Raw genomic sequence first — 13,972 nt, 5'->3', positions numbered from 1 at the left:
TGCCTGATGCCTTCCTTTGATGAGGCAAATGTAGATAAACTATTCCACGTGGTCTTCAGTAACTCAGTAAGACAGTGATAACACATGGGAATTAATTAGTTAAAATGGAAAATAAGAGTACTCTTATAAAAATAATTTTGAGAGGAAGAAACTAGCTAAAAGTGTATTGACAAGAAGGAGGTTTGTACTGGAGTTGGGTTTGATAGAGAACCTAGGCTTGTGCTCATAAAATTTGCCAGTGACACATGGGAGAACTGCTTAGCAGAAGAGGACCAGAGTGGGAGGAGAGGAGTGGGATGAAGGTCGGAACTGTGAAGAGGACTCAATGAGAAATAACAGTAAAAGAGGAATATATGGATGTGTTGGTAACCCCAAAGAAATCTCCAGGCCAGCAAAAGTAACAGCTGCCTTTGTCTGCTAGGGTGATTGGGGAATGGAAAGTCTGTCCTAAAAGAGTCTAAAAGAAGTTGGCTTATTTAGCCTAGCCAAATACAGCTGAGAGAAGAAATGACTGATCTCTATAAAAACACCAGTGGTTGTACATATGAGGAAAGGGCAAGAGCTATTTAAGTTGTTGCTTTATGTTGGTACAAGAGCAAATGAGAATAAACTGGTCATGTAAAATTAGGCTGAAAATGAGAGGAGGATTTCTAAATTTTCAAGCAGGGTGATTTTCCCAAAAGTGAAAGAGACCTGGGCAATTTCAAGCAGCAGCTTGACAAATTTGTAGTAGGAATTATGAGGCATGTTTAGGAAAAGTGACCAAGCTTAAAGAGTCCGGACGTGCCTTCTCGTCTTACATTTTTATGAAAGGGGAAGGAAGAGGTTAGGGAAGGGAGAAAGGAATAAGAAGACTTTCCTCTCTCTTTTGCTTTTTTCTTTCTTTCCTTTTCTCTCATTCTGCCATCATTCCTTCATCCTTCCTTATTTGTTTTCTTTTTTATTCCTTTTATTCCAAGCTTTTATACTTAAGTTTTAACAATGCTCTCACATTTTAGGTTTGAACAAGGGACTCACAGGTGTTGTCTTGTCTAGACATTTCCAGTTTTGCCTCCTGAATCTTTTTCTGTATGCTAGCTGAGAAGCAAAATATTAGCAGTGATCCCAACCCAAAGCACACCCTGGATTAGTGGGAAGACAGAGGAAAGCAAAGCTCTTTATGGAAAACCAGTACTTGGGCCTTACACAGTTTCTCATCAGCTCTCATATTTCGTCCCTTGTGTTTAATTAACAGGCTTTTTCAGAAAGGGATTGATAGACAGAAGGTGAGAGAATGACTGGTCATCTCAATGAGTGTCCATAGCATGTTTGAAGCCTTAATGAGATATAGGTCCACCTTCACCACCATTACATTAAAGCCCCATGGCAGTTGTGGTCTGCAACACTCAAGTTATAGTCTGATAAAGGCATTTGGGATTGTGCTGGACCAGGTTGAGTGCTTACAGCTTTGGCCGATGCCAAGAAGAGCCATGGACGTTCATCACCTCTCCACACAGAAGAAGTGGGGTGGGAAAGAAGTCTGTACTGCAGAAGTCTGTACTCTGTCTCGCTTGCAGCCAGCCAGGATCCCTGTCTTTGGAAATCAACTTCAAAATTTATGTACTTTTGTGACATCGGCCCAAGCAGCTAAGAAAAGCAGCAGTCATCCCATATAAAGCTGGCATTTTCCTAAAGTACAGTCAGCTTCAGCTCTCATTTATTTTCTTCTAGGTAGGCTCCCAATTACCCTAAAAAAAAGGTAACTCCAGTTCTGAAATGGACTTCTAGACCTGAAAAAATGGCAGAGCAGAGAGCAGCCTTCCCCAGCACAATCTACCAGAGAGAGCATAATCTATAGAAGGTCAGTTGGAAGTACTGACTTCAGGGGCTTTCTGTATCACTAAATTACTGTAATGCTAAAATGGTATTAAGGTAATTCTGCAGTCCTCTCAGCCGCTCATGGCCTTGAGCTCTAATGCAGGCTGAACTGTCATCTTCATGCATGATGATGTTTATGAGTTAGCCTCTTCAGCTTGTATATGGAGAAAGCTGCTGGTGTGTAGTGCCATAAAATATCAACCTAGAAAGGAGGAGGGCTTGGTTTCCACAAACTACATATTTAGAAAAACTGTATAGAAGCAAACACAGGGATTTTCTCTTCCTTCTTGCACATTCACTGTAGCTTGACCTAAATTGCTAATTAATGTAAATTTTCTCAGGGAAAAAGGATTATGGATATTCTTTCCCTTATCAGGTTTCAGACTAGCAAATCCCTGCAATAAACTTCCTCTCTAAGACATGCCCTGGCATTTTTTTCTGCCTTTTTTTTTTTCCTTTTATGGAAGACAGCTATTTCTTTTCCCATTTATCAGTCATTTATCTTCTTCACATTCTGAATAAATTTGTATTTGCTCTTGGTGCAGACCTAAGAGGATAATGAATTTCCACATTCACTGAGGTTACCATATCATCAGCCAGTGTTTAAGTGGTGCAGGAAGTTCATCATTCGTCGTGCTTTAACCATGTTGGTTGTGTTGTGTTATAAGACATGGTATGTTATTTCAAGATGAGGGAGGTCATATATTGCAAAATGTTATCCAAAAGTCCTTATACGTGAGGCAAATGTGGCAGAAGAAGGCAGTGCAAATACCACAAATCCCCACTTCCCAAAACCATCTGGCAGGGATGGCAGTAGGTGCCAATGAAAGGCTCCTCTGCCCTGGGATGCCCTGTTGGCTGAAGAGCAATAGCACATTTGCAGGTTTACCACATTCAGTGGTCTTTTTACTTGGTACAATCTAGGTCTGTGGGTAATCTCTGAAGGATGAGACCTATGATCCCCTCATAACTGAGAAGTGGGACTTCTGCCAATTAACAAAACCTTTTAATTGAACTTTGGGAAAGTCAAAATGCTGCTAGTATATGAAGAAGAGAGATTTCCTGGCCATTTGTAGCCAAACCAAGTCAGTGGGCTTTTTATATGGGTATCCAGTATGCAACATAGGTGGACAGGGCAAGACATGGCAACAAAAACGAAGGTAATTATGTGCTATGAGACAATAATGTCTTTTAATCTCCCAGCCTTGTCAGAAGGTGATCCTTTTACACTGTGACCTAAGATTATGTGAACAACGGTTTTTATAAATTATCTTCATTGGAGTAACTTCAGAGTCCCTTTTGTGCCTATATAGCCCCCATCTTCTGTCCCCTTCTCTTTTTAGATTTGTGTGTCATCATTAATTAAAAAACAATATTTAATTATTAAAACATCATCCTGATCCTAGTCACAATTAGTTGTTACACCTCTTGCAACAAAAAAAGACAGGCATTGTAAATCGTTTCTTTTTCTTCCAAACTGCACAGGTTTTAAGTGGATGAAGTCCTTATCCGTCTGTTCCAACACTGCCAGCAGTGAGTGCTACAGGGTATTCTGCAAAACCAATGTTTCTATTTTTCTTTTTATTTCAATTAAGTGTGCTGCCTTTTAATTTCAGCCTTTCCTTCCTGTTCTCTGACCTCTGGACGTGATTAGCCCATACCCTGAATCATCTGACACAGCAGGCAGCAACCCAGAGGGTCAGTGCTTTGTCATCAGAGAATAAGCCAGGCTTAAAAAAAATCTGGTCCTCAAATTCAAGTCAATGTTTGAATGCACTTTCAGCCTAGCCTAAATCCACAGAGCTCTGCCAGTCTTTTCTGCACTCTCGGCCAGAGCAACAAAGAGGACTGCAATTTAATGAATACATAAAGTTCAATGGAAAACGAAAACAATGAAGATACATCTGGTACTTTCTTCCAAAAAAATCTAACCGAGTTGAAAAAATAGTAGCATTTCCTGAAATTTGCGGTGTTCTAATCTAGATTGATATGGGGTTTTAGCAATAGACTTGGAAGAACCTATGCTAAAAATGTGAGGTTTTTTAGGAGACAGATACAGTGATTTTAAACTGGAGAAATTGGGGTCCCATCTCTTGTTTCATCATAGACCCTGTTGGTGACCTGGGAGAAGCCTACGCAATACCCAGACAACAAATTTGCCTCTCTGGGTTTCAGTCATCTGTCAGTAAAGCAGGGATAGCAATACCTCATCCTGCAGTAAGGTCTGCTAATGTCCGTGGGGCAAGACCTGCCTCTCACTATCAATATAGGATGCATCCAGTATGTTGCTGGTGTTGGTTATGGCCCACTGGTTCTGTGGCGATGCAAACTCTCAAACAAATAACAACATCACACGCTAGACTCAAATAAAGAAACCTAGCAGATATGCTTCTGTATGCCAGCGTGTCCAGAGCATTGGTAGGGAACCAAATCAGCTGTCTTTAACCGTCTTTCCCTGTGCTCCCAGTAGTTAAATGCAGCATGTCACCAGTCAGCAAATGCAAGATATATTACTGGGAGCCAGTAACATTATGAACATGTAGCTTTTCTTGTTTGTACACATTTCAAGCACTGACATAGGAACAATGTGGTTAATGTTTAAATGCAGAGGATTTTCTAGGAGGAAGATAATGGGGTAAGAGAAATGTCAATGAACACATACATTTATTGACAGAAATGTATAGGGAGGGAATTTCCTTCCTTTGTGTCTCTAAATTGGTTTTACTGATTCCATCTATCTTCATCACAATAGCAAAAAGGCAACATCTGATAAAATTAAAACCCTCAGACCCTAAAAATGGCTATTTGTCCTGATCAGCTGTCCAGGACTGTATCACTATGCCAGTATCTTCAAATATGACTATAATTAACTATCTTTTCCAATGCAAAAATTGACTGATCATCGGTATAGCTCTGAAAAAAACAATTTTCCCTGCTTCTAGAACAAAATGATGTAGAAGTTTCCAGTGATAACTTGTCTTGGCTCTAAACAGAGATAGAAGACAACTGCCAATAATTAACCTCATACTGGAACTGCAAGCTATTTTGTTTCCTTCTTAAGAATACATTTATATTAAAACCTTTGCCTTTGAGCAATTTTGAAAACCAGATAAACCTTTCTGGTGAGCTGAATATCAAACATACATGTGCCAATAGTAATATACTTAAACAAGAAGGGACAAGAACCATTTTTATGGGCTGAGTTTACATGGTATTTGGGCTATCTATCTGAGGTTTCCACAAACCACCTTGGAAACAATAAATGTCAGCAAACACTGCACTTTTTTCCTCCGAGTGACCCTGCTGGTATTTTCCAGGTCTGCCCTTAAATCTGGAATCTTGGTGCCCAAAAGGGGTTGACCCTGGCTTTCAGATTAGTAGCTGGTGTAAGGCTTCAGATTCTTTGCCTGAAGGGTTAAATGGACTGACCATATTCTTGGCATAACAAAGAGAGAGAATGAATGGGGATGAATGAATGAATGAATGAACGGAGTGAATGGAGCAGCTTATCTGCTCCTACTCCAGTGTGTTTAAAGAGAGGGTTGTCGTTTTAATCATTCAGGAAATCATTTACATAGAGGAGTCCCTGCTACCAATCTCTTTCCAATGCTTTGCTTCTCCTGTCTGGGTCTACCCAGACACACTCAGAATACCTGTTCTGCTGCCACATGGAAATGACTTTGTTGCTCAAGTTTAGAGACTGTGCAGCACTGTGACTATAGAAGAGTCAAAGAAACAGAAAGGACTTAACTAAAGTGATGAGGTAGAGCGTTACACATACATTTCCTTAAGGAAACCAGCAGTCAAATATAATACATTGCAGCTCTTTTCTAAATCCTGACATATCTGCTTAAGTTAAAGAATATAAAAGAAAACCAAATCCAGGTGTACCTCAGTCTTATTCTTTTCTCCTGCATTAATTGTGATTACAGGCAAATTACAAGCTGTGAAATATTTTGCTGAGGTCATAAATGCCTCTTTGTTCTCTCCCCCTCCTCTTTCCACTCCCCCCCCTCCCCCCCCCCCCCCCCCCAAAAGATGATGAATAGAGGTGGGTAATGCTGCACTTCAGGCAAGTGAATGAAAGGTGTGGAGGGAGTCATACCCCTAGGTGGATGTGGAGGAGGGAATCAGAGACAAGCTGCAACAACCCTGCACTCTGCTTTGGAGTGTATCATCCCAGTCTGAATAGCTGGTTGTATTGCATCAAGCCCTGTGGTCAGCCGTGATTGAGATATATATTCCACAGCAAACACTGCTGACGTAATGCCTTTCAGTCCCCCTGTCCCTGTCCCCCCTCCCCAGCTCCTGTTCACCTACGTTGCTATTGCCCTTGGTGTTTGGTAGAACTGCCCATGCCATGGGCTTATTCCAGTAGAAGACTGGTATTAAAACACCTGCCTTCTTCAATGACTTTCTCTCTGCTCTAGCACATTAACAAATACAGCAACAACAATAAAAGAAAGTGAAAAGAAAGAATTAAAGGAAAATCTTACCCTCTTCTTAAAAAACTGAAAGGCTGAGCACTTCTTGACTGGAAATCCATTCATGTCTTTGTTGACCATTTTCCACAGTGAAGGGTATACAGTGATAGATCCAGTGTGGCACTTGCTTAGTGCATCTGTTTCCTTCTGTATCCCTTCAGTTAATGAAGACAGAGCAGGACGGAAGACTCACCGGCACGGCTCGGGCAGCTGTCCTTTACACATTCATCCTGCTGCACCAGCTACTGCAGCAGCAGCAGCAAGCAGCAGGCTTTTCCAGCTTTCAGATGCAGCACACTATTAGCTTCTTAAAAACATCCCCTAAATACACACACTGCTATAAAACCCTGTGAGAGCTTTCAGATCACCGGCAGCAGACCTCAGGCTAAGTGGGTCTCACATAAACCCAGGTCCTTTCATCCTGTGGGTGCTACTGGTACCTCACACTACATAAGCAGAGAGGCTACTATGCTCAATTTGCTTTTCTTCTTCTTCAGGTGGTGTGATTCACTGCTGTTTGAGATGAGAGCTGGTTTTGATTGTGCAAATTCCAGTGGGAGCTGCAGTTCGGCAACAGCAGAGAGAGGGAGAGAGAGAGAGATGCACAGGCAGAGCAGCCGAACACAAATAACCATACAAAGGATAGGAGGAAGGCTCAGGGAAAGAAGTGCTGAAAGGCAATACGTTTCCCTTGGGAGAGTGACAGGGATAGCTCTCGTTTTATATGTAGACAGTCTTTTTGAGTAGAAAGAAAAGAGACACAAGTCAATTAAAAAATGTTTTTCTTATGTTGCTCTCATTGCAATGATTTAGACAGTGGTACTTTGGAAAAAAGCCCATCTGATGATCAATGCAACACTGGCTTATGTGACAGGACATCATGTAGACAGAGAAGCTTCATTGTGAAGTTCAGCAAGCTTAAAGGAAACCAGCAGTTCCTATTAAAGTACATTTACCACATATGATGCAGATAAATGTAAAGCAAGCAGACACAGACAAATTTGTTCAGATATTTCTATAGAAACATAAATATATAGCTTTTAAAACCAGAAGGGCTATTTCATCACAGAAAAACAGGGCTGAGAGGGATATTGAAAGGACACCTTGTTTAACCTCCTTTTTATTAAATTCAGTTGAGTTAAATTTCACCAAGTCCAGTGAATCCATTAACATTTGTTTAACTAAACTGTAAAGTATCTCTTAATTAAGCTATATTTTCTAGCAAGATCTGGAAAATAAAATGAGACTTCGTCATTTCCTCTCATCCTATGTTCCAGCTTAATAAACCTCAGTTTCAAGAAAGGACCTTACTTCTAATATTGATCTGGCTTCTGGTTCTAGCCGTAGCTGCCTGTCCAGCCTTTTCTATGAGATTGGTCAGCCCTGTAGTACAAAGAATTTTCCCCCATTTGAGGATACTGGTCTACTGTAAATTGGTTATTTCTCAAGCATCTCTATGGTTAGGTAAATAGAAATTTTTCATTGGAAGCCATTTTCACTAGTCCTTGAAGATATTCTGTCACTCTTCCCTTTCCCCTTCATTGCCTTTTTTGAAGATCCTTGAAAAATAAGAGCACCTATGTTGTATATCCTACCCCAGCACAGGTTTCTCCTTATTGCACATAGAGGTGAAACTATGAGCTTAAACCTACTGCTCTGGCTATTCCCCTGAGAATCCCATTGGTCTTCTGACCCCTGCACCTCACTGAGACCCCATGTTGGGGCGCTTGTAGGCTATGACCTTTTTTCAAATCAGTAATGCGTATTTCCCCACTTTGTACCTCTAGCCCTTCCCTTCCCTTCCCTTCCCTTCCCTTTCCTTCCCTTCCCTTCCCTTCCCTTCCCTTCCCTTCCCTTCCCTTCCCTTCCCTTCCCTTCCCTCCTCCTTCCTCTTCCCCTTCCCCTTCCCCTTCCTCTTCCCCTTCCTCTTCCTTTTCCTGTCTTTCTCCTTTGTCTTTAATTGCAGCAGTTGCAACTGTTACAATAACACTTTGATAGAGAAATATTTACTGGGCCCAGGGTGAAAATTCTGATCAAAACTGCAGGGGGAAGGTAGATCCCCATCCCGGTTCAGAAATCAGAATACTCCCTTGGGAAGCTACAAGTTCAAGGTCCAAGCAGCAAAAAAGACCTAATCTTGAGTTTGGGTGTTCTTACAGGACTGTCCAAAGCAATGGGCTGAAGAGCCAATATCTCATCAGAATTGTTCCACTTTGTATAACTAAGTGTCACTGGAGCAAGGAGAGAGGGAATTTTCTGCTCTGCTCCTCTGTCTGGGGCTAATGGATTTCACCAAGGAGCAATTCAGCTCAGCCTCTGAAAACTGACTGTGATTCAGAATGCCCAGCTGGAGGCATGTTGCAGGGATTTTCAGAAAATCTGGAATTCTCAACATGCCTCAGCCAGGCATCCCTGAACTGAGCACCCCACCCTCCACCCCGCAGCCCATCCCTCAGTCTCTAGCCATTTGGGAAAAATCTCTCATCAATCCTCTCCTGCACTTTAGAGCTGTCAGACCTATATTCTGGTGCTCATGGATAGAGAAGTAGACAATGGTGAGTGTCCAATTTTTACTGGTGGCATCTCCCAGTATTCTATTCTGAGCACCACGTGCTTTGTCAGCTAATCTGATATGCAAGGAAACTATTGTTGAAAAATGGCTTTCACTCAGGCAAACCAGGCAGCTTGCTGTGCACGTACGTTTATTTTTAAGATCTTTGATCTATTCACCACAGCTTTGATCTGTGTCTTAGCCTCAGATATTTCTCCTGAGGGCTCAGCACTATCTTCACTTTCACAAAAGCATTTGTGTTGCCTCTAACTCTTCCATAAGATTTCCATACTGCTGGCTGAAATGCCATTCTCCTTCCAGCCTTCTAAACCTGGCACCCTGAGTGCTGCTGGTGGTGGCGGCTGCGCCTGTGAATATATCTCAGGGGTCCTGGTGCCAGGGCCTTGGCCTGCAGACGTTCTTTGCTATTTATTTTATTTGGGTGTTGGTCTCTTTTCAGTAAGACAAACTATGCACTTACGTTAAGCATCTTCTTCTATTAGAGAGAAAAAACTCCAACTGTTTTTAAAGTAGCCTGATAGTTTTAAAGTACTGTAGGAGTTGTTTTTTGAGGCAGGTGCATTACTGCAAGGGGAATGAGCTAGGACACTATCCTTGCATCATGTAAAGCCCTTCTGGCCTCTCCAGGATATCCATATTTTGATAAGAATTCCTCTCAGCTGAAGTCCCTTTGGCTCTGTGGCCTCAAAGGATTTTGTTTGAAAACTTTTTTACCGCAAACATCGTAAGTATGACTTGACAGCTGCAGAGCTTGTATCTAGCAGAAGAGGTGAAAAGCCTTCAAGAGGAGGTGAAGGGGAACCCTACATATCTGTTTTTACACCAGTACACAAAGATTTAAAGCCAGATTTTCCTAAGTAAAAGTGTTTCACTTTATTATGGTGCCAAAAGCATGGCTTCATAATTAAACCTGAAATAAGCATAAAACTCCATGTTCACTGCAATCAAAAGGCATAAAAATTGAGTAGGAAAATAAAAACTTGAGCCAAGCCAACCCCTTCAGCAGTGCTTTATTGTGACTGTCATGAAACACCAAGGGCTTTCATCAACTTGGTGGCCTGCCAGATGTACCAAGCACTTTAAACAAGTCCTACAGGTACTTCATGCTTTAACGGCCTTTAGCAGTTTCCATTAAACTGTCATATACTCACCCAATGATAAAATAAGTTTTTTATTAGGGCAGTCAGGAAAGAAATGCACAGATACTCCAGCTGCAAAATTTTGGAGAGCTGCAAAACACACACTAGTATTTGAATCCCTCTGAGGCAGACCCATAGGAGAGCATGGAAGTTTTTTCATCGTGGATCTTCTTGAAGGAGTAGTATAAACTTAGATTAACATAATATGCAGAGGGCACTAAGCAGAGACCAGAACTCTTATACTGCCGTGCCTTTTACAAACACAGCACCCCAAAAATTGGCCTTGCCTTTGAATGCTTACAAGTGCAATGTAACAGGTAGCGGGTGGTAAATCAGTCCGGGTATGTTAGGGAACAAGTAAATTATACTGATGACTTTGGTCAGCTACAGCCTTAACAGCCTAAATCTTCTTCTAGCCCTGCCCAAGAAGAATGTTCAGCGTGAACTCTCAAGTTTTAGTATCACAGCCCTTCGTATGGTTCCCTTTGCTGTTTCAAAGTTGCCTACATCTCTGGCATGGGCCAAAACCACATGTTGCAGATCATTTCTAGTATCTTGCCAGTTATGGGTTCTTAAGCAGCTGCTCAGTGACTGCTCCTCCCCTCCCTTCCTTTGTGGGCAGGGAAAGGTGGATAGCTTCCAGCAACTATGGCTCTGGTATTTTACCCTGGTATCCAACAATGAAGAAGGACACAGCTCATTTCATGGAGTACCACTGGAAGAACTCAGAGAGTAAGGATGAAAACTGAAGAGAGAAGAATGAGCATTTGACCCTTCCAGTCCTTATTCTATCTCCAGAAATGAGACTAGTTGGGTCTCCCTGTGACTTTCATCTCAGGTCTGCCTTAGGGCAGTTCTTGACACTTCCTTGGTTGCTCCTCTAGCTACCAGCCTTGTCAGCATTGACCTCGTAACCCCATTGTGTGGACACCCGCCTTACGCCAGCTCTCACGTGTTCTTCATCTTGTATCACTCACAAGCAGCACTTGTTCCCCAGCTCCTACTTGTGTTTGACACTGTGCTCCATTGCCATCCCTGCTCCTGACCATATGCAACTCAAGACAATATGGACTGAATGGTGCTGCTTGTTGGCCAGTTTTTCCTGCAGTTCTTCATCTGTGCTTGCTCCTTGCTCTCCCTGTCACTGCAAGGAAAGGGGAAGTGAGTGACACAGTAACAGCCCCAACATACAATCACCATGTTCACATACCATAAATTAAAGCTGGTGATACGATGCCTAGCAATAAAAGAAGAACATAAATAAAGCTGTTGTGAAGAAAGAAAAGCATGTTTAGCACTTTGAAAGCTTGCTCAAAACTAGCACTGCATCCACTCTTGGTGTTTCAGCCCTCTCTTTTGAGAGGTATTTTCAGGGGCTCTTCACAGTACTGATGAAGACTTCTGATGGTCAAACTTGGTTTTATTTAAGGAAAAACTAAAACATGATGGGACCCTAGGAAAGTTATGGTACTTTCCTGAGGTAGCATAACACCCATGGTATTGTAGGAAGGCAGAAAGAAGAGGGTAGGGGGATTTCCTCAGCTGTGAGAGCTGAAGAAATAAGATCCTTCTGAAGAGTACTGCCCAGGAATACGGCATGGCCGGGGGCACAGGGCTGGCCTCTGCCAGAGCACTCCAGCCCTTCCTTCACCTGACCCAAATGACCATGCCAGCCTTTCACAGCCTGTGCTGGCTGAATAGAAAAGGAGATCTAGCCACGCTCCAGCATTTCAAACTTCTTAAAAATGGCTTACAACAGTTTTTATTCATACACAATATCAGAAGCAATTTGAAGGTCTGATAGTTTGAAATCCTTCCAGGCCTGGAAGCAATTGTTCCATATTTCATAGGTGAGCTCAAAACCCCTTCTGTGCAGCCACAGGTAGTTCCCATTTCTAGCCTACAGAGAGCTGGAGATATAAAACCTATTCCACAGGAAGAAAACATCCATCTATATCCTATAGGCCACAAAACAATCACCAGAAAATAATGAGCTTTGCTTGCTGCTGACCTGAGCAGAATTCAAACTGTGAAAATTTCCATGACCAAGATCAGTCGGTTTAGCTAAAGAGACTAAGTGGGTAGCTGTTTTTTAATTTTTGCGTACTTGACTTTTGCTGTTTGATTATTTCAGGCATCTCGTTTCCTCGAGTATTACTTAGAGGAGGGATGAAAATAAAATGATACATGAAACCATGAAATAAAATAAAACCTACATTCACAAAAGAGAGAGAAAGAGGAGATGTGGTTCTAAAGCAAGGAAAATTTCACTGGAATAGACAGAGATGCTTTGTTTGTGCCAGGACTCTGTTTTTCCCAGAAAAGTCCAATCTAGAAAAAAACAGGATAGAGGAAGGTCATCATTATTACCGTAGGCACTTCATTAGATTTCCTAACTGTATCTTGATTGATCTGTAAGCTTTTTAGAGATAGGGAGCCAAAAAACATTAGGGGAAAAAACCTGAATTTTATGGAAACCTTATCAAGTCAATAATTTTCCCTGGCTCCCTTTTTCATTCCTTGACTCCATTCACAAAGAGAAACCTTCCTTCAGCCCCAGCAGTGCCTTCACGCAGACCCTGCCAGCATCAGTGCCAGGGCTGAATGAGCTCTCTGTGCCCGCTCTCTCTGCAGCTCTCCCCCGTTCAGCCACGGTGTGCGGGACGGTGCAGGTGCCTGGCTCTGCACAGCGCTTGTGTGGCATGGCCCAGTGTCGGTGGGATTGCCCCAGCTGCTAGCAAAGCGCTGCTGGGTGTGTGACCCCGGCCAACACACAGAGCTTCTCAGGTAGAAGGAGGCCTGCAGGGAAGTAAACCCCTACAAAACACCTTTGCAAATGATAAATAAAAAAGCATTAATATTGAAATAAAGGTCTTATCATGACTATACTTCACTCACAGTTACTTCCCCTGCCATCTACCAGGATAGGGACATGTCACAACATCTGCAGGGATGGGGGTTTGTGAACCTTACAGTTCCTGAGCAGACAGACATTGATAAAGGTCCAAGCCCGGAGAGGTTTTAAAAAAATCCATGGTCTTTTGGCAGTGAGGGTGGGTTAGCAGCTGCCCTGTTTATTTGAGAGAACAGGACTGAAATCATTAATTACACCTAGTTACCCACAGAAGACTTGGTCTCCATTTCCACCATTAATACCTTGAACGTGGAATCATTAGTGTTTTTCGATGAAGTTGAAAATAAGCAAGCTCTGTGGAGGACACTGTCATTTTGCATGGGTTTGGTAGTCTAAGCTTTCTGCTACAGATTTATTTAAATATGTGTGGTTTGCTTAAAAAAAAAAAATCACAGCTGGGACATACACTTCTCTAGGACATTTGCCAGTCCTGTCAAGGGCAGTTTTATGGGCAGGTATATACATGTCGTATGTGGAGATGCTGTTCATTTTCCTCAGCAGGCTCAGCACACATGCCTGAGTACTCATGCTGTGGAAATCTGCTCGCTTTGACTAGCAGGTGGAGAAACAAATTATAGCAACCATCCCTCTAGGCCAAAAAAATTCTACTGATTGTCACAGAAGTTAGGTGTGAGCTCTCATTGTCCTTCGCTTTTGGGGGGATTTTTTTGTCTGCAGATCAGCTAGTATTATAATCCGCTCACTTTCCAGGGCATTGCTTTGGCTCCATTGCCTTTTCCACTCATACCACAGAGCCATTGGCACAAACTGTACTGGATTGCCCTTATGAAATCCAGTGACTACCAAGCTCAGATTTTGCTGCCCCCTCTCCCTAGTCAGCCAGCCCTTTGGGCAGTACTTCTTGACATCTCCCTCTTGATTCCTCTTCACAGTGTATTGTAGGTCAGTGCCTTCACACTCCCTGTACTGTAGCAAATTTTCCCCTATTTATTTAAAAAAGCAATCAACTGGAATGGAAAATTTCCAGCTACTCCAGTCAAGTAAA

The 13,972-nt window shown here is 42.3% G+C and overlaps 1 protein-coding gene across 1 annotated transcript in view; it reads right to left on the bottom strand.

Moving 5' to 3' along the window:
* The window catches only part of SGK1 (serum/glucocorticoid regulated kinase 1), a 78,192-nt gene extending 71,770 nt beyond the window's left edge, over positions 1-6,422 (bottom strand). The window contains exon 1 of the mRNA XM_059835776.1: positions 6,354-6,422. Within this exon, the coding sequence (XP_059691759.1) occupies positions 6,354-6,422 (69 nt within the window). The remainder of the gene's footprint in view (positions 1-6,353) is intronic.
* Positions 6,423-13,972: the final 7,550 nt, after the last annotated feature.

The sequence above is a fragment of the Gavia stellata genome, chromosome 2 (assembly GCF_030936135.1).
Source record: "Gavia stellata isolate bGavSte3 chromosome 2, bGavSte3.hap2, whole genome shotgun sequence".
NCBI lineage: Eukaryota > Metazoa > Chordata > Aves > Gaviiformes > Gaviidae > Gavia > Gavia stellata.
Note: the sequence above shows the minus strand (reverse complement) of the source record. Positions and strands in the feature narration are given on the sequence as shown.